At 40.0% G+C, this 24,107-nt stretch overlaps 1 protein-coding gene across 5 annotated transcripts in view; it reads right to left on the bottom strand.

The window, feature by feature from the left end:
* Positions 1-24,107, bottom strand: part of rgs12b (regulator of G protein signaling 12b) — a 43,659-nt gene that overhangs the window by 2,114 nt on the left and 17,438 nt on the right. For 2 of the 5 annotated variants that reach the window (XM_031754356.2, XM_039613316.1), the window contains exons 6-18: positions 12,037-12,058; positions 6,469-6,638; positions 5,796-5,888; positions 5,537-5,680; positions 4,526-4,708; positions 3,964-4,114; positions 3,531-3,625; positions 3,177-3,389; positions 2,695-2,768; positions 2,463-2,589; positions 2,285-2,381; positions 2,099-2,169; positions 279-450 (exon numbers count right to left, since the gene is read on the bottom strand). In XM_031754356.2, coding sequence (XP_031610216.1) covers positions 279-450; positions 2,099-2,169; positions 2,285-2,381; positions 2,463-2,589; positions 2,695-2,768; positions 3,177-3,389; positions 3,531-3,625; positions 3,964-4,114; positions 4,526-4,708; positions 5,537-5,680; positions 5,796-5,888; positions 6,469-6,638; positions 12,037-12,058 — 1,612 coding nt within the window. The remainder of the gene's footprint in view (positions 1-278; positions 451-2,098; positions 2,170-2,284; positions 2,382-2,462; positions 2,590-2,694; positions 2,769-3,176; positions 3,390-3,530; positions 3,626-3,963; positions 4,115-4,525; positions 4,709-5,536; positions 5,681-5,795; positions 5,889-6,468; positions 6,639-12,036; positions 12,059-24,107) is intronic. The other 3 variants (XM_031754362.2, XM_031754370.2, XM_031754379.2) reach the window with 3 other exon arrangements.

The following is a 24,107-nucleotide window of genomic DNA, read 5'->3' as shown; positions in this document are numbered from 1 at the left end:
TCATTTACACAAATTAATATCCCATGTAACATCTTTAAAAAAAATACAGTAAACACTTTCATTTTCATTCAGTAAACATGCAGCATTTTGTGTTAATCAATTAGACAGGTCAAAGCTACATTCAGTATAAGCAGAGGTGACTGTGCTACATATAGCTAGCTTTGAAAGCATTTGGTGCTTCTGTAATATCGCAGACAGGCAAAAAGGGTTAATGTAATCACAGCCACACAGCTACAGAAACAAAGGAGAGAGATAGAGGGAGGTCGTTCAGTCTTTACCTTCAGCTTCGTCTATATTAATCTTTTTCTGCTTTCTTTTCTCCGGAGCCTTATGGAGAGAGAGAGAGTGGTTGGGCAAGGGCTGGCTGCTTGTGTCAAGGCTGGGCCCAGCCCTGCCGTTTTCCCCTTGGGGATGGGCTGAACCGGCTTTCCCTGATGGCCTGTCCTCCCCCTGGGAGCCACAAGGAGAGCGGAGCGGGGCATTAGAGCCCTGATGAATCATTGTGGAAGTATGGGAAACAGTAATGACAACAAGTGGGGACCAGTACTACTGATGGTGAGGAGGGTGACAAGTTGTAAATAAGAGGTGTGATCAAAAGGTTTGAAAACTCTGCCTATAAAAAGCAAAAATCCGAGTTGTCTCTGTGTAAAGTGCTGCAACACTTCCAGCACTTCTGGTAGATTTAAATCACTCCTAAAAATTCCCCTTCTGAGTCCTCGCATCTGGCCCTCTGCAACGTGCACTGGATTTTGTCAGGATTTGACATGTTTGTCTTGAATAGAGAACAAAGTTGACAGGCACCACATTTTAGGTTTTTCCATCCAAAGTTCTCCTTTTAACACCTCAGGATATTGCAGTAGAGCATGGATGGCCTGACCCTGGGGGACACAATTTATACACCATAAACTACTGGATGTGACACAACGAGGAGCATGCTCCTTTTTGTGCTTCTGACTGAATTCTTCAGGGTTACTGTGGGTCTGTTCAGTGGAAAACACTCGTTGGTCTGTGGGTCGAAGCCAGAGTCTGGCATTACCTGACTTGGCTGTTTGACACAGAAGTTGATTTTTGATTTCCATTTTTGTCCGAGCTCCATGGTGATACTGTCGGCAGGCACTTGCAAGGGGTCAGAAGGGAACTTCTAGGGAGAGATTTAAAAGTAGCAGGAGAACTGCAAGTAGTGCAGCGCTTTACAACGAGCCACCCTTGAATTTGTGTTAAAAATCTTTTTTCTTTTTTTTTTTGCTTAATATTTTTAGAGTTCTGGTTCCTTGTAAAAACAATTTAATGGGCAGTGATTGACATGAGTTTCACTGATTTGGGCTGTTTTGAGAAACAATTAAATGGGATCAAATCATCGGCTGTTTTGCGATTAAGAATCAATGACAGGTACTGGAAAAACTTCAGACATATGCAGTTGATCAAAGACAGCTGAGATGTTCCATTCAGACAGCCATAATGTCCATTGTGTGCACTAAGCATCATCAACGTGTAGGCTAACAGTAGCATACACCACAACACAAGAGGGACCAACTATCAACTACTTAAAGCTGCACTACTAAAGATTGAAGAATCAATAAGGAAGGCGATGAATGACCACTTCAGCTGGTCATCAAACCCCACTAGCTTCAAGAAAACCCAGACAGCAAGTTAAGGTTCTACTGCCACCACGAACTACAACCCTTCAAGTGCCCAGAGAGAGTTTTTGAGGTTCCGATACCCGGCAAAAGCTCTATGAACACGAGCTTACATTGCCCAGCGGGTGGGTTTGTTATGGGAAAAAAGAGAACCAGAAACCAGAGAGAAAAGTTGATGATGCATTCGGCCACAGGCAGACCACAGTAATGGAACATTAGGAACCCTGACAGTGTGACGAGGCTATCTGCCCCACAGCAACAGTCCACATAGACACAGACACAGCCACATAATACACCTGCACATTTGTACCACATTGCAAACAGACATGGGTGATTGAAGACAGCAACAGAGACACTTAGTAGCGTGATATCATCAACCAGGCAGTGGAGACATTCGGTGGGTTATGGAACATTCCAGAGCAAGAGGAAAATTGGAAATAAGAAGCTGTAGGAGATCTTACTGTTGTTGATTGGTTTCTGCTTGTAGAGGCCGGGAGGTGACTCTTAGAGGGAGCTACTTTCTGTTTGTCTGCTGAACAACACCGGCGTAGAGATACACATGCAAAAGGAATAAGAAATGAGACAGTTTTCACATTTGGTATTGACAGGAGAGTGTATGTGTGTGTGAATGTGTGTGTGTTCCTCACCTTTTCCAGGAGAATGTTCTGCTACATCTAATACCACTCGAAGGCCGTCCAGGTTGGAAATAGGAAGACCTAAATCTAAAGGCTCAGACTCTCCACTCTGCATCACACAGACACAAATTCAATAAGAGTTTGATATGATTGCCTACAATGCCTTTCTGCAGTCTGAGGAGTGACTTACAATGCGTGCCACCAAGTCAGAAAGGTGCAGGCCATATTTGGCCACAACAGGTCTCAGGACTTCAGTCACCGGCTTCGTAGGCTTCGCTTTCAGACCCACTGATCGGTTGATGGGAACCAAGTCCAGTCTAGATTAAAGGAATACAGAGTTACCGTTCTGAAATAGCAGCGTTAGTGTAAACCAAGCTTTTAAAGTCAGAATGTGCCAATGTGGAACTGTTTTTGTACTGTACCTGAACAGGGTGCGCTTTTCTAGTCTGAGGTCCCGAGAGCACAGAGTCATACAGTCTTGGTCCAAAACAAGTGGCTGAGAAACAGAAAAATAAGCACATCAATCATTAAAGAAGTCCGGCTAGTTGCATGGTCATAAAGGTTGACAGTTGTAGCTTCTTTAGGTAAAAATCGCCATGCTCACAACAAGCTAAAAAAAAGTGCCTGACATGCTTTGAACATAGGAAGTTGATGTATGGTATTTCTAACATTTTGACAAAGTGCTTCTTTGTTTGAGAGTGAATAAAAGTATTAAAGCTGTTCACCATGAAACCAAAACATTATCTTTAAATAGAGTAATATGCTAGTTTTATAAAGTGAGGATTAGTTTTACCAAGCCAGACCTACTTTTGTTCGTTTGTGTGATGTGGAATTATTTTTGATTTCTATAGAAGCTTTGAACAAAAGGATCTTTAAGACTGAACCATATCTAACAGAGTTTTACCTTCTCCCCTCCAACCAGGAAGAGGTCTATAGCTGCCAGGTTGATGCAGAGCTTCTCACAGATGCCCAACAGCAGATCTCTGATGGACACGCCTGCCTTCAGTGGCACAGAGCAACACGAGCCATCTGGCAAAGTTATATTACACTGCCTGAAGGGGGCGCCGCCTCCTCCTCGCTCTGCTGACACTGATAATGCACTACGAGAAACATCACCCTGGGAGAAGAAGAAAAAGGTGAAAAGTAAAAACTCTGATTAAAAAAAAAAAAGAGTTTTTATTTTAGTTTTAAAGGAGAAGCTGGAGGTGAAGCTGCTCCATGCTGATATGCATCTGATCATGTTTCTTTCCAGACTGACCTCATTCCTTCCCAACCCTGACGTCCCAAGCTCCAGGCTGGCTCCTGAAGACAGCGAACCCTGAGACTCACGGCGGCCATTGCTGCCAGCAAAGTCTAATAAAAAAAACAAACCAAAAACACCATTAGCAGTGTCGAGAAGAAAGACACAATCATTTCAAACCTAACAGCAAAACCTTGACAGCAATAATCGAGCTTATGTAGAAAAGTGGGAAAAGACAAAATGAGTTTTATCATATCTATATGTTTAATTTAGCAAGTTCTTTAAAATGTCAAATGCAAACAGCTTTTTGGGATCTGCACACAATCAGTTTTCGGTGACCTTTATGATGAAAAAGTAACTGTACGGCAACTGACATTTTCTAGAAATATGTTTTCCTTCCTGAAAACTCTTAATCTGCAGGAATTCAATGGAAAAAAAGAAAAAGACTGACTGTAGTTAAAGTCTGTCAGCTCTCGTTTCTTGGGCCCTTTGCCAAAACTCCTGTTTCGGGACCAAGAGAAAAACATCCCTTTCTTCCGATCTCCCGAATCATCTCCTCTGTCCTCATTTACAGATCGACCCGATTTGCTCTTTTTATCCTCCTGTATGACACAAACAAAAACAAAGAAGAGCACAAACTGTGGTGAAAACATACAGAAGTACACAAATAACCAGAAAAATAGTTCTTGTAATCCCATTACAGCATACAAAAGTGCAAATGCACAAGACAGCTGCTGATATTTTAGCCCACAAGTTATTTTTCTGACGTGCTCAAGATAGTTCATATCCCCTGGCCCACAATTTCTATCGATCATGAATAATAAAAGGATCCAAGTTGAATTTTACAATAAATGTGATCACAGTAGCCTCAACAAACTCCCATAACCTTCTACGTCTATCAGGAGGGTCCAAACCACACACTTTTTTTAAAGTTAAGAAAGTTTTTGTTTCAAACTAAGCTGTGGTTTTTTATTCTGTTGCATTGCAGAGTAGAAAGCTTTGTGTTGAATTACCTTCTTGGGTGTAGAGAGGTTGGAGCGGTCAGAGCCAGTGGTGCTGTGTTTGGAGGTGGGGCTGCTTGGGATGTGGTAAGGATCAGGCAATGGTCTGCCCTCAACCTCTGCCAGCATACACTCCTGGTACAGCAGAGACTTGAGAAACCTTGTGTAACTGTCAAACTTCATCAGGTTGAAAATCTAAAGGGGTGAAGGGAAAGGAAAAGGTGATGAGTGATCAAAAGAAAAGAGCAAAGCAAAAACGGAAGAAGAACAAAAGATTGTGCCCACAAGCAAACACTAAAAGGAGTGCAGAGAGAAAACGAGAGGAGGATTATAAAGGTTAAGAAACAGCAGCAAAAACTGACAGAAGGAAAGCTTAGAAAAAGACAAGAGGTTCACAGAACAGAAAACGATTAAACTAAAATAAGATTATATTATTAGATCAGCAAGTCTACCAACCTAATGGTTATTTATTGTTATTTTTCTGGATGAACCGATGAAGAGGAAATGATGTAAGTATGTAAGTTAGCGTTTATATGTTCAATTCAGCATTTGTGTGTAAGTCTGAACCTACATCTTTCCTAAACAGTACCATGAGATCCTGGAAAAGATGTGATGTCTGATGTGCAAAAATAAAGAGGGTGCTGGTGAGGATGTCCTGCTAGCCTTGTGACTTTTATCTTAGTCTCAACATCTGTGCTGAGCTGTAGAAATCAATGGAGCTTTTCAGCAAATTCAACCCCTTCACAAAATGCACATTTATGAAGCCATTCGCATCCAAGATGCTAGACAGCAATAAAAGAGAAATACTTGACCTTTTGGGCACTCAACACTGTTGCACATTTTCAATAAGAGTTTGTTTTTCATTCAGTTTTATAAGTAATGACACATTCATCCTTCTGGGAAACGCTCTTTTCATTTTGTTCTGACGGGGAAGGTCAGGTCAGTGTCACTTAAGCCTTTCAAACATTACTGCTTATCACCTTGAGGCTTCAATAAATAGTTTTTTCTCACTTCGTATACTACCTGTAGTTGCTGCTCCTTGAACATGTCGGGTTTTGGGGCATTGAGGATGTCATCAGCAAGCTGAGCTTGACTGTCAATGTTAACTGGTGTTGTAGCTTTACTGGACAGGAAGGTGTTGTAGATCTCTCTGGCTCGCTGAGAGAGCTGGAACAAAGGCCAGCAGAAATTGAGAGAGGTGATTAACACATAACTTCATCCCTCATTATTACTGAAAAGGCATCCACGGGTGGATGCGTGTGATCGGATAATAACATGCTACCTGTTTGTTGTCGTTCTCAGGGACATGGCTGAAGAATTCGCACGCTTGCCAGAACAGGATATTCTCCTCACTGAACTCTTTCTTTAGGAACTCCTTTAGCAAAGGAATAAAAATGGGGATGATTTAGAAAAGTTGACCAGACAGATGCAGTCAGAAGACACAAGTACCTACACAACAATGAAGCAGGTTTAATGGTAGTGCAATTATCAACTTCTGATGTGCAGCCTGTCAACAACTGCTTATCACCACGGATAATTAGTTTTGCTTTTAGATTTCAGAAAATGATTTGTGTGAGGCAGATTTAACTGAGATAGAAACCAAAAGAATATATACATATATATATGTATAGACAGTACATTTAAATGTAATGCAGTATAAAATATAAATGTGTCAGGTAATATATTTGTACCTTTAACTTTTATTTCTTTAGAAACACGTTTAAAAAATCCAACCTTCAAATAATGCTTTACTTGCTCTTCCAGAATAAAAGGCCTGTAAGTCGGTCATTACAGTGCTGCAGAGTACATTTCAGTCTTTTGACAATATATGATACTGCTGACACAAAAAACAACTACCCTGCAGTTTTCCGTACACCATTAGAAAGAGTTGCTTAAAGTCATTTATCTGTCATGAGTATGCTCAGGCCAACACCAGCCAGGCGTTGTTATAGTACCGAGAAGTAGCGGACCCCCACGGGGTCCTGCAGCAGTCTCTCAAAGCACACGGCCCAGCTGGCCACTCTCCTCTCAGTGTGGCGCCGGTGGCTCTGGACACTAGGCAGGCTGGCATTACTGTTGAGGCTGTTGTCACTGCTGCAGCCCTGCAGCTCCACGCTGTTCAGCTCTGTTCACACACACACAGACACAAACACAAGCATGTCAAGTGAGTCGAGTTAATTATTATTATTGATGAATTCCATTTTTTGATTTAATTTCTATTTTAATTACATGAGTGCACTGAAAGCAGCACAGCCTTAGGCTATATGGTCCAGATTATTCTAGTTATAATATAAAGATCAATTTTTTTTCTCAGCCTGTTTTCTTCTGATTGCTGGGGCTTTTGAGTACCTGAAGGCAGGACTATCAGCAGCATGGGACTTACCAGGGAAACAGTGTCCCAGGAGACAGTCCAGTGAGACTTTCTCCTCCCACAGACATACCTGCTGTGGATTTCCATTGTTTTGTTTTTTGCTTTTTAACTCCCAGAGTGTTATTAAGCAAACTTTCACAAGTACAGTCGCAACAAATCGGATATAAACTATGTGATTTATTCTGGTACATTTTCTCCAGATGATTTGTTGTAAATAAACGTCCTTTATGAGTCCCTTTAACCCAGCGTTTCATAAATAACCAAAACAATAAAATATAACTAGTTTGATACAGTGAAGGTCTAAGATCATATAAATGTAAATTACCTTATAGCAAATATAAGTAAATTCATCACATGAACATTTTTTGTAATTTAGTTGATGACAAATGATGCAGTCATGTAAGATTCAGTATCATGTGATATTGCGATATACAATGTTCACATCAAAGTGAATTTCCACACAAAATAATTCATGAATACAATGAAAAAATTATTCACTTCCTCTTTTCCTAAGGTCAAAGCTGCACGTAGTCACGCTTCACTTGTTATCTTTGTGTAACAATTATATTTCCTTATCCAAATCATATACTTGAGAAGGACCACACTAGTATTGAAACATTACCTTTGCATCTTTAACAGTGGAAATACTATTTAGTATCTTGCACACCCTTGGTTAAAGATAAGCTGTATCACTGTATTTCAACAGCCCATTTACATAGATTTTTGCATTAACGCGTCATCATTCTGTCCGTTTTTCCCACCGCTAGACCACAATGCATCCATGTCCCTAATGTTTAGACAAAATCAGGAGACAGAGAAAGAGGCACAGAGACACACTGAGAATAACCATAATAGAGCTTGAGGCCTGATGAACTGAAAGTGGGTTGCTAAGTTGAGATAAAACAAAACACAAGAACAGCCAGCGGGAAGACATCACCGGTCAGGTGCCCGAAACGACGCACATCCTGTAAATAAACTAAAAAGACCAGTATTCAGCCCACAGCTAAAGTCTTACATGACTTAAAACTTGGAAAGATACGAGGCTATTAACCGAGAAGTCCATTGTGAATTCTGCTTCTGCACATTTTTCTTGCTTTTAATGTTATCAGTGACAGTGTTCACATAAAGGTTATCTCTAATCAGTTTTTCCAAACCGCTTGGCTCATTCATTCGTCTTCAGTTCTCAGCGGCATAGTAAACAACTACAGGGGCTCCTCCTAACATTAACAGCAATCTCTCACTGTGACTGAGAGGCAAACATTTATCCATGTATTGTCTAAACCAAGTATCCTGTTCCGTGTCACAGGAGCTGGAGTCTATAACAACACACAGCCAGGACTAATTATCAGTATATCAGTGAGACAGGCTTATAATACAAAGTCGCGGCACAAAAAACCCCAACAGGCTTAAAACGACAAAAAAAGAAGCCTCAGACACAATTTCTTGGAGGTTTTGTTATTTACTTGCTTTACATATATTTATTTCCTTACCTTGCATATTTTCCTCTGCAAATTAAAATCTTAAAAGTGAATCTTTCACATCATTCTCAGTCAGAGTTTTACTTGTCTGCAGACACAGCTAAAGGCAACACTTATTATACTTTTTCCCTGCTCCCATGAAGTCTCTGCAGTGGAGTCACAGCTGGCAGACATCTGGATCCACACACAGTCTTGGGTTCACCCTCTGATGATGAAATTTACGTCATTTGGATCTAAGCAGACGCCTGTATCTTCCAGAAAGCAACTATAAATCATCCAAGCCAACAGACAAACCAAACAGCAAGCTTACCCCGATTAACAACACCATTTCATCCACACACACATGCACACAATTGCACTCCCTTATGGCAACAGCCTCCCATAGCACTACACTGAGCACCACAACAGTGCAAAACACTACATGACAGAGATACCAAAGTGTTAACACTGCCTGTTAAGCCTCCAAATCCCAGTTTGATCCATCACTGGCAGGCTGCACTTAAACAAACCTAAACAAGCCTGATCCAAAAAGGTGGATCTTTACACAACAAGACCCCCAAAAAACACTGTAGTGCCAGACACTACAGGGAAAAAAAACTCCCATCCACTGTCCACACCCAAAGGCTTCAGAGATGTTTAAATGGCAAAATTTTAATGTTGTTACTGAAAGGAATTTTACAGCGACAATTATGATAAGCACAGCTCAGTCGGTGAGTGAGTGAGTAAAGTAAGATTTACAAAAGGAAGTTCTTAGGATTCTGTCTAATAACAGAAATTTAAAAAACCTGACACAAAGTTTCTAACTCTGTATTCCCCTGAAATTCCCTTTAATTTTCAATAGATGAGAAACAGCACAGCAAACGCAAAGTGATCTGTAGGAAAACCACAACACTCAATCATTGCCCTGTTCAGACTTTACAACATTAACAGCTGCTGTACAGACAGGTTAAACTCATCTATTATCCACCTGTCAACTGGTAGTTCCAAAACCATTTGTCTAACAAGCAATCTCCATCTTGTGGTATTTTTCTTTAACTTCCTTCACAGGCCTAAAAAAAACAAACTGAATTTTCAACATGAAAACCTTCTGCTGTCAACATGTTGGCCTCATTGCTTCCATGTGAACAAAATCTACATTTCCTTCAGTTGGAAAAACAAGTATTCAAAGCTCCAGCTATCTCCTCACCTGGGTAAAGCTGGTAGGAGCCTGTGTGGTGCCAGCGGGGCAAGTAGCGAATCCTAAGGGGTAACCAAGCCCCTCCATCCATAATCCCCCTATCGGGGCCCCTCATGAACTCCAACACAAGATGGCTGAATGCATAGTCCAAGAAAGGGCCCACATACACGCACTCTCACACACACACTTTTACACCAAAGGAGAAACAGAGAGAAGGTGGGAAATGGAAAAAGAAGGAGGATATAATGAGAAAGAGAGAGAGAGGTTGCTGCTGGTGAGCAACCTTGATGACAACCTGAGAAAGCACAGAGAGAGTCAGGTCACAACATGCACACGCACCTGCATGTGCATTCACACAGCTCTGTGAGCTTCCAGCCAGGGTAACCGATACAAGCACACACAGGCCTCGGGAAGATGAATAATTCAAAGCTGAGAGAGAAGGGAGATAAAAATGCCGGAGCACACGCGCGCGTATACATAGTGACACGGACACACGCACACGCTGCAGTATTGATGAGGAGCTTGTTAAAGGAAGGCCACTACTGAGGCTAATGAGGCCTGCAATACAGATGTTGTGGCGCATCTGGTGGAATCCAGTGGCCACATCAGGGCTGGATTACACCTGGTATATAAGGAGATGATTTGAAGCTACATTTTACACATTCTTTTAATTTTTTTCAATAAATCAGTCTAAACATTGAAATGAGGCAATTTTAGACTGAAGCTTGATCATTTACAGCAAAGGAAATGGGCTCCTACATTATGCAGGAGGGAAGCTGGCTAAAATCTACTCAATATACATAATTTATGTATCATAACATATAGCGGTTTTAGCCCAAATACAAATGGTTCATGGATGCTCAGCGAAAACATTCTAATGAGCAGCGTGTGCGTGCACAGAGTTACATTTCTCTCACCTGATCCTGGTGACAGTGATCTAACACAAGACAAAACGAGAACATCATTCCGAAATGAGGAACCTCATTAGTCCCTTAGTTATCATGTTCCCTATCTCATGCAAGAAAAAATATTAAAGGAGAGATGGCTCACAAACAACACATTCTATCTTCCAGAGACATGCATTGTGGAAAAAGTGTTGATAAACACTTCTACATTCAAGCTCACAGTAAACACGTCCACCATAAAATTCAGAGCTTCCCACCCCGCCTCTTGTTTCTCACCTCCTCTGCATTCTTTTATCTCCCATCTGCCATAAAATTTATCTTTCATATACATTTATGGGGTGTTAAAGCGCAGTTTATCACAAATTAGATCCAGTATAACAAATCATGAAAATACACTGTGCGAATGGTCTATCATCCTGATTAAAACAACAGTACTAAGACAACTGAAAAACAACAATGACAAAAAATTAGAAAAGCACATCCTATGCAGCTCTCCAACAAGTGTCATGGAACTGGCACTGTTAGTTTTTGCATCTTGTTAAAAAAACAAACAAAAAACTATTATACCCCCACCATGGCAAGATATGAGTTATACAACCACTAACGAATGATCAAACAGCGTCTGTAACGCCTCCCCCCTTTGCAACACCTTCCCAGCCTAAATCTGATCAAGGCTTCTTCACAGATATTTGCAAGCCGTGGTGACAAAAGGTGAAGTTCTATCTCGTCACCTGGGAGGAGGCTTTGTCTGAAAGCTTGTATTAGTACAACTGTTGCAGCGTTTTTTACTTTTAAATATTACACTGTGGTAATACGTGAACCGTTATATCTAATCTACATCTCTGTATCATAAATACACTTATAAGGATTACAGAAGCAGAAAAAAAAAACCTACCTGTTACTTTGTTATTATATTTAAAAATTTGGCTATATCTTTAGCTTGCAGCCAGCCATCAGCAGCAGAGTAAGCACAGGTGTGGCAGAAAAGCAGGCCAAACTAGCTCGCCTGTTGCTAGAGAAGTTACTGAAAGCAGACCAATGTTAGCTCGGTGCTACTGTGAGCATGGCCACGTTGAAATGCAAGACCTAAGCTGATAAAATACTCGATACACGTTAAATGAACTGCATCCTAACAACTCAAGAATGCAAGGTTCTCTACAATTATGGTAAAACTCACAATTGAGTTTTTTTTCCATTACCGCTGACTATTCAACACCACTGTTCACTTAAAAATCTTAGAAGACGTGCATTTACTGCACTTGAAAAATGAACTTGCAACGTAGAAAAAACCAGCAAAACTAAACATGTCCCAGCTTGATGAGGACAGAGTCTGAGCACTGAAGGTGGGGTAAAAGCCACCTCTGCAGAGAAAGGGATGCATCAAAGTTATGATGCAAGACAAAACAAGATCACCATTTCTAAAATGATTTTAGAACAGCATTTGTTTTACCTTTATTTTAGTGCTGCTGTTTTTTCCCCTTGTAATTAATACAAAAAATGTTGAATTTTCAATAAAATCCCCCAGCTCAAGTAAGAAGAAGACATGAAAATGATACTGAAATAATAAAAAAATTTAAGGCATATTTACTCACCTCCATCAGAGACTGCAGCAGACTGTAAAAAGCAGAAAGACATGAGTTAGGATCTTTCTTCATCACACAGATGACACACATTAAAATCAGCTCACACAGGGTATGAGGGCCAAGAGGCCAGAGCATGCACTTTTGGCCACATGGAGACACAGACAGACTGACTGGGTTTCTAATAGGAATGATTCCATTATCAACACAGTTTCACATCATGACACAGCCAGATTAGCACCCACATTCATTGTCTTCTGCGTGGGTGGAATCGTCTGTTAACCGGCTGCGCTTGCTCTACAAGAAAACTCAAAAGGGTGGGGCCTACTGTCTGGGTGTATGTGTGAAAAGGTTAAGGATGGGTCCCGTCTCCTTTCAATAGGTAGGTGTGAAGTTTGCCTGCTTATCTCACAATCACAAACATAGGAAGAGATGCAGAAACTCATTCAATCTCCATTTTAATGGTTTTCAACAATACAAACACGCAGATGTTAATACAGACACATAATCAAGCCAAACTTACTTCAGCCTAAAATCACATTTCCCTGACATAAACCCAAAACAACACTCAGAAATACACACATATGGCGTACAGCGGGTTTTTCTCTCAGACATGCTGAGCTAGGATGAGATCACTCAATGCAGACATCAGTAATGTAGATTACTGTGGAACAATGCATCACAGTGTGACTCAGAAAAAGCCAAAGCCAAGCAGGAGACAAAAGAGGGAAAGAAAGGAAGGAAGAAAGAGAGAAAATGGTTTGAGAAAGTTGAAAACTAAAAAAAAAAAAAGTTCAAAACTGAGTCTAGTTTGCAACATGTGTCTTTTTATGCTCTTAATCTAACCGCTAACCCTTGCTAATGGCGAACTTTCTGTTTATTCATGTTAAGAGAGCAGCCTGGTACCGAAGTGATCTGTAGGAATTTCCTACAGCGCATTTACCTATGGGAAATTAACTTTTATTGAGCTCGTCATTACTCAGCACAGACATCAGTGTTCTCCAGATGAGCAGAGGTTTCTATAGGTCACACAGTCCATTCTTTAGAAATGCAACAACTTAGTTTGTGTGAAATAACATGGTTTTTTCCCCTGCTATGGTTTACTGAATAATAAAATCATTCATTAGAAAGCAAATAATATGTGTTATAAGATCATGTGCCTACTGTCAAACTGAAAGCTTTACTAGAGAGAAAAGTGATACTATCTAAAAAAAAAAAAATCCCTTTTAGTTGTAGTTATTTCGGATTCACTTTAATTACCCAGATTTCTACCAGCAGCCTAGATTTGGTTTTAGACACATGTGTGGCTGAGGAGTTAAGATAGGGAACAGCATAAGACAAAAGGTCAACAGTAGGAGTACACCTTTGTGTTCAAAAGAGTTACTAAAACTGAAACTGGTATTAAAATAAAAACAGAAGCACCACAAAGTCTAAAAAAAGGCAGTGTCTGCAACTGAGCATTACATTAGGTTCCAAACTATGCAAATTTTACAGTAACTAAAATACTGCAGTGGAAGTTCTGCTATTCTAATAGATTTGTTTACCTAAACACTCGTTAACCAATTTACAAAAACAATAACATTCTGTATTTGTAATAAGCCTATAGCATTAAAATTCTGAAATATCCAGACTCATATTCCATATGCAAACTGGGTACATCTAGTTCATTTGGTACTAGATGTGCTACCTGGTGAATTTTGGCCATTTCCTCTCTAAAGTCAGATCTGCCCAGATGGTTCTGTCAGTGTAAAGATGTTTTCATACATAAACATCAGACAATTTCAGGTGACCTTGAATTCTCCCTTAGTTACACAGCAGTAAGTCTGGGGGTTTCCCATGATGCACCGAGTGCTTCCTTATCAATCACCTTTTTTTACTCCCTATGTTTATACAGCTCTCTGCATTTAATCATTAGTTATTACTAATCTCTGGCTCTCTTCCACAGTCTGTCTTTTGTCTTGTCTTCCTCCCATCACCCCCAACCAGTTGAGGCAGATGGCTGCCCCTCCCTGAGCCTGGATCTGCCGGAGGTATCTTCCTATTAAAAGGGATTTTTTTTTTCCTTCCCGCTGTCCCCAGGTACTTGCTCAAAGGGGGTCATTTGATTCTTGAGGTTTTCTCGGTATTACTGTAGAGTCGTTACCTTACAATATAAAGCGCAACGGCATATGTGATTTGGCACTATATAAATAAAACTGCATAGAGTTACAATTTTAGGAGAATCAGGATGGAACATTTTTTATAGTTGTCCTTTGTCACATGCAGCACTCCGCAGGAAATTGTCCTCTTAAGATATACTACTGGAAAAACCATGTGTGGTTTAGGTAAGGGAGTTGCCTGGATAGAGAGTGCAAGAGGAAGGACACGGGATGCTCATTCGCTAGTCCGTTACCAGGGAGCTGCTAGGATAAAAACGGGCTAGTGTCCAATCGAACTCACGTCCCCGCATGCTGCTCTGTTGAGTGATGTCGAGAAAAGGTCAGGGCTGCAGTACATGTGTGAAAATGGCTAAAGTTTCTCATGGATTAACAATTACACACTGTCCCTTGAAGTACAGAGGTTGGCTCCAGTGGATGGAAAGAGATTTGATGTTATTCTGAAGCAGCTGTTTGTGGTACAACCACAAGAGACGATAACCAAAAATTACAAGAGACACAAAGTGATTTCACTTATTAGAGCAAAAATCAGATTCACATCTCACACATTTCCAACAGCATTTACTGTGTCTATTGTGTCTATGTGTGTTTCTGTGGGTCAAGACATCCTGGCTTTGTTGTAGTTGTGAAGCCTACAGTATGTAAGCATATGGCCAACATCTGTCAAAGATGTGTCTTTTGTGTGTAGCATGCATTTTTTTGCATTTATGAATGTGTGTGTGTGTGTGTGTTCACCCCTATCCCCAATTCAGCGCTAGCATGATCACTTCCAGACACATGCTGTGGTGGAGAGGTATGGCCCCTGATCGAGGCCCCTCTCCCCCGTTTTCACTTAATTCCCCCTCTAGCCTATTTTCACTCTCTCCTTCCTTTTGTTTATTCTTTTCCCAGAATGCTGTAGCCCCAGTCTTTCTTCCTTTCTCTCACTTATTCCCTTCTTCTCCTTAAATCATTCTCATATTCTTGCCCTCCGTCTTCGTTTCCTCAATCATTCCAGTGGTGTTTCCCTTCCTCTTTTGGCAAGTCCTGGTCATTCCTGACAGCCCACAGAGAACGATTGGGGCTTTTCAGACATTCCCTCTTCAAGTTCCTCTCTCAAGCCTCTATCTGTAGAGATGATATGTAGCTGGAAAATACTTCAATTTAACTGAGCAGGATACTCTCAAATGTATATCCCACTGTAAGGAACAAATGTGCTGCCAGTTCATAGGTGCCACGTGTGCTACTTTTAGCCTCCACTGGTTTCAGTTGTTATCACATCCCCTATAACGTAGGCTGAGGATAGGTTTCTTACATATATTAGTGGGCCTTTCATGTGTATTGTGGTGAATGCACTGATAAGATCAGTAGAAAATGACACAACTTCAGAGACTGGTGATCATGATTACAGTTGTGAAGAGCTTGTTTTTTGTTGTTGTTGGAAAAAAGTAGAAACTCTGTATGTGTAGGATGTCAATTCTGGTTAAGCAAGACAGAGCTGCAGATAATGGTTCTTTCTTATTAATAAATAACACAATACTCTTATACCGCCTCAGCCATCTCAGATTAGAATCCCTCATGATATTATATTGCATAAAAGCCAATGTCTGTGCTACTTTGGACAAAAAAAAAGACATTTAGATACAGATCTACCTGACTAGTATGATATCTGCATTTAGTTAACATTTTTATCTAACATTTTCATTACAAGTGGACAAACTGAAACTACAAACTTCATCATATATATATGTATAGTCAAGAGCCCAACTGATACTGGATTTTAAAGCTAATCTCATCAACAATGTGTGAGAGTCAAAAACAATAGAAAATATAATTAAAAACGCAGGCCATGTCTAGAAAGGTTGCCAGTCTGTAGCAAGGTTTAGCAGAGACAGACAACAATTCACGCTCATATTCACAAGTATGGTCAATTTTAGGATGACTAACAGGCAGAAAAACTGAGGTCCACACAAAAAAAGCTCTAACTGGCTGATGCATTCAAACCCACTGATATGGTGAGGTGACAGTGCTCACCACTGCTGGACTCAGAGGTTGGGATATTGGTGACCGATGACAAAACAGCCAGTTTCTTTTTTTTTTAATCCTTGGTTGTCCTGTGGAGTACCAAGAGCACAAACAAAAGAAAAAAGGAAAGAAAAAAACGTCCAGTCCACGGAAAAAAAACACAGCTTGGTAGAGCTGTTAGACACAGTTACTTAGATAACTTAGAGAACTAGATAACAAGGTGATGGCTTCAAATCACTGGAAACACAAACATGTTCAATTAAAATCCTAACATTTGAGAAGCTAAAGCCAAGAAATGTTGTTTAATGTAATTTTAACTTTTTATCATCAGTTTTTGATGTTCTTGTTGACTCACAGATGAATTTATACTAAACAGTCAACATAGGCAAATAACCATAACGAACCACATCTCGACTTTAATCTGGAAATTCACAAAAAATGAATGATTTCGGTGAAAAACTTCATAAGCTTATTTTGGTATTCTAGGAAGCCATGTGCACTGAATACTGACACAGTGGAAGCGTTGTAGACCGTTACACAATGATCACATCACTGTGACACCCACTTTAACAAAAGATAAAAGCTGAATCACATGATTGCGCAACATTTAGTGGCAACACACCCTGGTCTGAACCAAAAATTCAAGGCTATGTTTTTATTAACAGTCATTTCCCGTTTTTCCACTTGATGGCTTATTGAGACCTCTTTAGAAGAAGAGAAAAATTGGACTCAACTACCTTCAGTAGGAACAGGGTGTGGTGTTGTGACTCTGTCATTCACTAGGTTACATTACATGGAGGTTGGAAAGTATTTTTTAGTCTACAGGTCAAAACTTGTGTGTTTACCCGCATTCTCCTGCTTTTAGCTCCTTGAACACAAATTGCCACCTTGTAGATACATGCCTGGACTGCTTATGCTGTGTGTGTGCATCTGTGGCTCAGCACAAATACTTTGTTAATGTACTCAGGTATCTGTACTTTAGTATTTATTGTTCTGAAAACTTTTATTTTTACTACCTACATTTGCAAATGAATGCAAAGTATTTCCATGTACTAATATTTTATTATTACATTCATATAGCTTTAATTTGCATTGCATAAAAAGAGATCATATTAGAATTGTCTTTTAAAAAGTTACTTTTTACTTTATTACATTTCAAAGTCTGTACTTTTTCACTTTTTCCTGAGTAAAGAAAGTGAACTTCTTTACTCTTTACTTTAAACTTTTTTGAACAGAAGTATCCAAACATCTGTCTAAGTAAAGAATATCTGTGCTTTTGCCTCCTCTGCTGTTGGTGGTTATTGTTTGCGGAGGTCCAAATCCTTTATTAGCTGTGACTAGCGTGGAGCGCATGACTTACATCATCTGTTATGAAGCCTGAACGTCGGGTTCAAGCTATGACTAAGCACACTGTACAATTTACAAATGCTCACTCACAGGGTCATAATATTGAAACTTTGAATGTAATAAAAGTCTCTTTAAACAACCTCAAGTTTCCGAAACATGCCCTGTTTACGTTTGAGCGTTTAGGCAGACGGCAGAAAAGGACATTCTGTTTTAATGGATGACACACAGAGTGACCAGTAGCACTTAACAAGGTGAACAAAAATGTCTATCTGTGGGAGAAAGTGTGAGGGATAACATATGCAGTCACACACACAAAGACTAGACTGTTTGTATGACAGGAACCTGTTCCTGGCTCGAACACTGGAACTTAAACGGCCACCCTTGGAAAGGAATGAGATTCTACTCTTAGAGTAAAAGATGACAAAAATATAAAAGAGTGCTGATCATGTCTTGTGATTTTACATCACTACAGGAGACCACACCCATAACTGAACAAATGAAACACACACACACACACACACACACACACACACACACACACACACACACACACACACACACACACACACACACACACACACACACACACACACACACACACACACTCTGTCCATAAAAGCTGATTTAGAATTCATAACACAGATTTTCAGACTGCACACATTCATAAACACACACATCCATCTGAGGAGGAAGCTGTTGGGCTAACAGTCTCAATGTGTGCGTGCCACTGTGTTTACTTTTAAATATGAGGTGAATAGTGGCTGCCATTTAGAAGACCAGAGTAATCCTGCCAGGACGGGGGCTGTGAGAAAGCCTAGGTTGAGCATAGCTTAACTCAGCGAGGCAAGGATGGAGTGAACAAGCTGATTCGGTTGTAATGTTTCAAACGAAAGTTAAAGAAGGGTGTGAAGCTGTGAACATGAGCAAGAAAGTCTTCCATGTAACCTCTGGCTTAGTATCAAATTTAACAATTTAACCAAAAAACATATATGAATCAATAAATAACACAGAGTAGCTTCTCTGAGTTGCCTATATCAACATCCCTGCAAATATGTAAAATTTCAAGTTTTTTTATTCCAAATTGAAATCCTCTGGAATTCTAGGATAAATCCCTACAACGCACTAAGAAATCAATATCCACTCTCAATGAAAGGAAGGAATGTGGAGAGTGTTTGTTTCCCTACAAAAGAGCCACACAGGAGGTGTGACTCAGAGGCTGGGCCGGTGATAAATTTCTGTTTTACTTGGCTTGATGCCTTAAACACACCACCATCACACAGACAAAGGAGGAAACACCATGTAAACACATATGAATCTGATTGAGTACCCCTGGCTTAACACCTGCAGATATGTTCTCACAGCTGCCAGTTGATGTGCTAAATTAAGCAAACTTCACAAGAAGTGAGACTTCTGACTCAGCTCACCATTCCACTGTCTTACAGCTGTTATCTCTCACTTTCTTGAAAAAACACAAGACCAAAAGAGCCTACAAAAAGCAGATCTTTTCCGACATTTTTCACAGTCTCTGGCTTTGTTTCTACTTCTCTTTCTTTCTGTCTCCTGCTCTGGCTCAAAAGACATCTGGCTTTGAGAGGAAGAGAAGCAGCCGCCTCAAATATTCGTTAGTCTGTCTTACTTTATCTTTATGCAAACGTACCACCACCGAACCATTTCGTTCTTGAAAATAACAGACAGAATGACTTGTTCATTTTAACTTGTACCCCGTTCCTTTCCCAGGAGTCTTTGCTTATTTTGTCTTCATTCATATCCTGTCCCTTTGTTTTTCCTCAGCTGAAGGTAATAGATTCCCTTTCCTCACCATGTACCTTGCTCATGGTAACGGTCCCATTTTTCGTTTATCTCTCCCCGTCTCACTTGTAGCGAGCAGAACAACACTTGAATGAAGTGAATGATATTTACACTCTCAATTTCTCTCTCTAACTGGTTCCATCCCTTTGTAAAGTATACAGAAGACAAATCAAAACCAAGGTTAATGACAATTATGCATGCAAGACCTGGTTATTGGTTTTTATTAGTATTATCAAAAATGGTTTCAAACATCAGGTAATATTTGAATATTTAGTTAAGATGCTTCTATGAGCATTGATCGACAAATGAGTTAATAAGAGAATTAAGACTCTCCTTACACTCCTTTCACTTCCACTCTATTAAAAAAAAAAAACACTGACTAGAAGAGCAGTTCCTCTATGAATACCACCTGTAAAGCACTGTGTGTATGAATGTGTGGATGTATTACTCACTGTATTGGAGTTCCAGACCCGCTTGAAGGAGAGCCTCTTCCTCAGGCTCATCCTGCTCTCCTCTCAAAGAGGAGGAAACCCAGTGACTGTTTAATCTACATAACTGAACCACAAAAACACAATCACTCATGTGCACTGACGGAGTTTCTTCAGGACCTATCTAGGACTTGAAATCCTTGCAGACAGCTAACTTGGAGGGAGCCATAACTCAGCAAGTCTATCGCACACTCACACCTTAGAATAAGCTTCAACTGCCTGTTAAAGTCGTATTAAGACACTGTTAACGTAGCTCACTGTTAACGTCCTTTTCCTCTCTTACAGCACTCTATAGCTCTCCCTCTTTTTCCCACACGCTGAGCTGACAGACTGACTAGGAAGTTCCATTCTCTCGCAAACACACGCACACACTGACACACACTCACACGGCTCAGTTTCCATAGTGACACGCCCCCATCAGGCAGCAGTTACTGAGAAGGGGAGGGAACAAAGGTCAGTCTGCCAATCATGTTGCAGCAAGGCCATTACCTCTCCATGCTCCTCCTGTTCCTCCCTGTTCAAATCAAAGACAGGCGCAGGTATGAGAAAATTCAACTTCTCGTCTGGTCTCAAGTATCATGAGAAGGACAGAAGACTTTCATCTCGAGCAGCTGCTTCAAAAAGAGATGATTGGAAATTCTGCAGGTCTGCTAAAAGGTCAAGTGAAAGCAAAGCACTTCACAGGACAGAGTGGCCTACTTCTGCGCACAAACACACACGCACACATAAACAAAGACTGCAATTGAACTTTTGCACATGGCCTTAGGCCTACCTCACTCCCCCTAATTTCCTGTTTTGTCAGACAGAAAGAGCGTCTCTTAAACCTTTCCTACACATCAACATTATCTGTCTTGATTGACTAACTGACTGATGACTCATTTCTATACTCAAACAACACATCCACTGAATGACTGTGTTATTTTAATTTGGTCGGAGTCCAGCAGACAGTAGCTGGCTCTGTGTTACACTCTGCTAGCAGTGTTTGTTTGTGCGGTGTGTTCATATCACACGCATTGTGCAACCCGTTTTCTTTTCTTCATTAAACAAAAGAGCTGCATATGAGAATGCAAATGTTACCTGTGTAGTGTGCAGTGGATTCACAGCAAGGGAAACCGTTAAGGAGACAAGCACCTTTAACTAACAATTGATTTGTAGTGCTGCATTAAATCTGCAGCATAGACTAGGGATTATGTCTGTACCCTACACCAGCGGTCCCCAACCTTTTTTGCGCCACGGACCGGTTTATGCCCGACAATATTTTCACGGACCGGCCTTTAAGGTGTCGCGGATAAATACAACAAAATAAAACTAGTACCGGTACCGAAAAAAAGAAGATTTATTCATAACACACGTGAAAAGACCCAGGAAAACCGAGTTAACGATAAAAATGATAACAAAATAACGCTGAAAACCGATAAAAAACCCCTGAAAACAATACATTTCACACCCGAGCCTCAACTCTCGCGGCCCGGTACCAAACGACTCACGGACCGGTACCGGTCCGAGGCCCGGGGGTTGGGGACCGCTGCCCTACACTGTAGCCTGACATCCAAGCACAAGTAATGGCAATGCAGACTGCAACAACTATGATATATCTGTTTGGTAGTAATAAGCCATGTAAACACAGTATATTGACTTGCACAAGGATAATACCTCTATCGTGCAATTGAATTGTGTCTAGCTTGCTCATTGTGTTAATAAAATCTTCATAGCTCTGACTATACGTGCATACACTTGGATATAGTTTGGAAGTCTTCTATCCTCTCTGTGTTTCAATAAAAGTAATTGTTCAAGATTTATTAGCTGCAAGTCCCACAGTTCTGATTAATGCAGGCACAAAAGCGCAAAAGTATAAATGCAATAACAACATCGTCCATTACATCACAACACACTACTATAAATTACACTTAAACCAAACATTTCCAATATCACCAGCTATGGACTAAGAGTCACAAAGGCAATGTCAAGATCAAGATTTTTTTAATCTTGATTATTTAAAGTAAAAATAGACAGGTAGGCAAAAATGAATGCAAATAATAGTTTGCACTTACAAAACAAACTAAAATAAAATGAACAAGCAGAAAATATAGTTGGAGTTTTGGTAAATTTCCTCAATACTGTCGAAAAACACCTACAAGTAGTATTTCAATTTCTTCTCATATTTTACTCCTAAACAAATAATCACCATATTATAGTAAAAAAAACTAAAAATACCACTAAAAGTAACATAAACCAAAATGAAACAAACAATAAAAACTGTCTAACTTTAACAACTGTGGTCTGAACCCGATTCTCCCAATACTGCACAGAGTTCACGTGTTAAAACTGTTTATTTTTTAATGACAGTTCATCAGCGTCTGGTTTATGAGTTCTACATTTCTTCTTTACAACTATTAATTAACTATTTTTTATTCTCACTTTTTATTCTCTGGACTGGGTTTTAATGTTACGGAGAATCCAAATTTCCTTCAAACAGTATTTTTTTTAAAAGCCTTGTCATTATTTAATATTTGTTTCGGCTTTTTGTCCTTTTATCTCAGGCTCTAAAATGATGTGACACCTCTCAAAACAACACCAAAAAGCTTGGCTTCACCCTTAAAAATCGTAAGACGACCAGTAAACGTTAGAAGCTATGTTGGGCCCTATGCCCATTACATTTCCTTTAACTTTCTATGAAAAAAAAAAGTCATTTCAATGACTACTGGCCCATAACAGGACATTTTTCTCCTTTCTTTTCTACGCCACAAGCACCATTTCAGGCCATAGAGCGCAAAATGTTGTGCCATATTGTTAATGTTAACCTTACACGTCCCTGTATCATAGCAACATCAGAGATGGCTCCAGCACTCAGCGCCCCCACGACCACTCTACACACATACACACATTGACAGAGAAAGGCTGAAGGCGCTGCCAAGCACTAATTACCAGAGCTTTTAGTGCTAAAGGAGACTGCCCAGAGGAAGCCTAATTTTTAAAACTTTCAAGTTTCTCAGGTTCAGCTGATTTTATTAAATGCACCACAAACGCTAGTAAAGCCAGACTGATTAAATCCTAGCTGTGCCATTTGGGAAACACCTATCTGGTCAGCCACACATCTCTGACAACAGGGAAGAACTATGAGTAATGATAAGAAACCTGTGCTCAAACAAATCTCTTAACACAAGGGAAGAGATAGGTGGCAGGGCGCCACACAGGATGAGAGGGATATGACAAAGTTTAGGTTGGCTAAATCCGCATCCTGGTGATAAAAGGAGAAAAAAAAGAGCAGAGGCTAAGAGAACAAAAGAACAAGGAAGACGTTAGACAAAGAAATGTCGCATCTCTCACTCCTCTCTTCATCCTAATTCCTATGGTCGAACAAGCAGCATTTTCCTTTGTGTGTTCTCCGCCCTAGACAGACCCATGCTTATCCAACACAGAAGAATGTGAAAAGTTCTTATTAAGTACACATTTTTGCACTTATAGAGTAAAACAACGCTTCTTACACTGTCTTAAGTTTACTAACATTTACATTGTTGAAATATATAACTAATAAGGTATTATTTATATGTGTAAACAAGTACATTTGAAGACACGCTGCAATCCATTACTTCCAAGTCTATGTTCCATCACCTGGTTTAACTGAATCACTGACCTCTTTCAGTCTTTATAGATGCAGTATAGTGAAATACTGCTGTAAAATACTTCAAGCCTACAAAACTTACATCCAGAAATCCAGAAAGTAACTGGCATGTAAATTCAATGTTGCTGAAAATTAACCCAGAGATGTTTGGGGGAAAAGGCTCATTGGGGTGATAACGAACAGGAAACAGGAATTCAGTCGCAATCAGAATCAATCAGCTCAGTTACAAACTGTCTTTATTAAAGAGAACACATTTTATTTCCTGCTAAGAAGGGTTCAGCTTGGCATCTATCAATTTTTTTGCCCTTTATTGCACACAATAACCCAACATTGCCCCCTGCTGTTGCCACTTAGGTAAGACAGAGAATTCATACTCTCTGTCAATCTCAGATCAATCAATGTATGGAAGCGAATCAGCTAATAATGAATAGCGACTGCCAGGATTATAAGCTACAGTGGAAATAAATGGTTAAGATCTATTTAAAGGTAGAAAAGTAAAAAATATCTGCTTCATGAGACAGCTGTGCAGTATTTGTACTTGACGCACCATTAACTGTGCATCTGTTCCTTTTGCAAACCGCCTAATGTTTCCTTTGAAAACTCACTCTTGAAACTGGTGACTTTCAGATCTTTTTTTAAGATGACACATTTTTTTCT

This window comes from Oreochromis aureus, linkage group 6, assembly GCF_013358895.1.
Source record: "Oreochromis aureus strain Israel breed Guangdong linkage group 6, ZZ_aureus, whole genome shotgun sequence".
Classification (NCBI taxonomy): Eukaryota; Metazoa; Chordata; class Actinopteri; order Cichliformes; family Cichlidae; genus Oreochromis; species Oreochromis aureus.
Note: the sequence above shows the minus strand (reverse complement) of the source record. Positions and strands in the feature narration are given on the sequence as shown.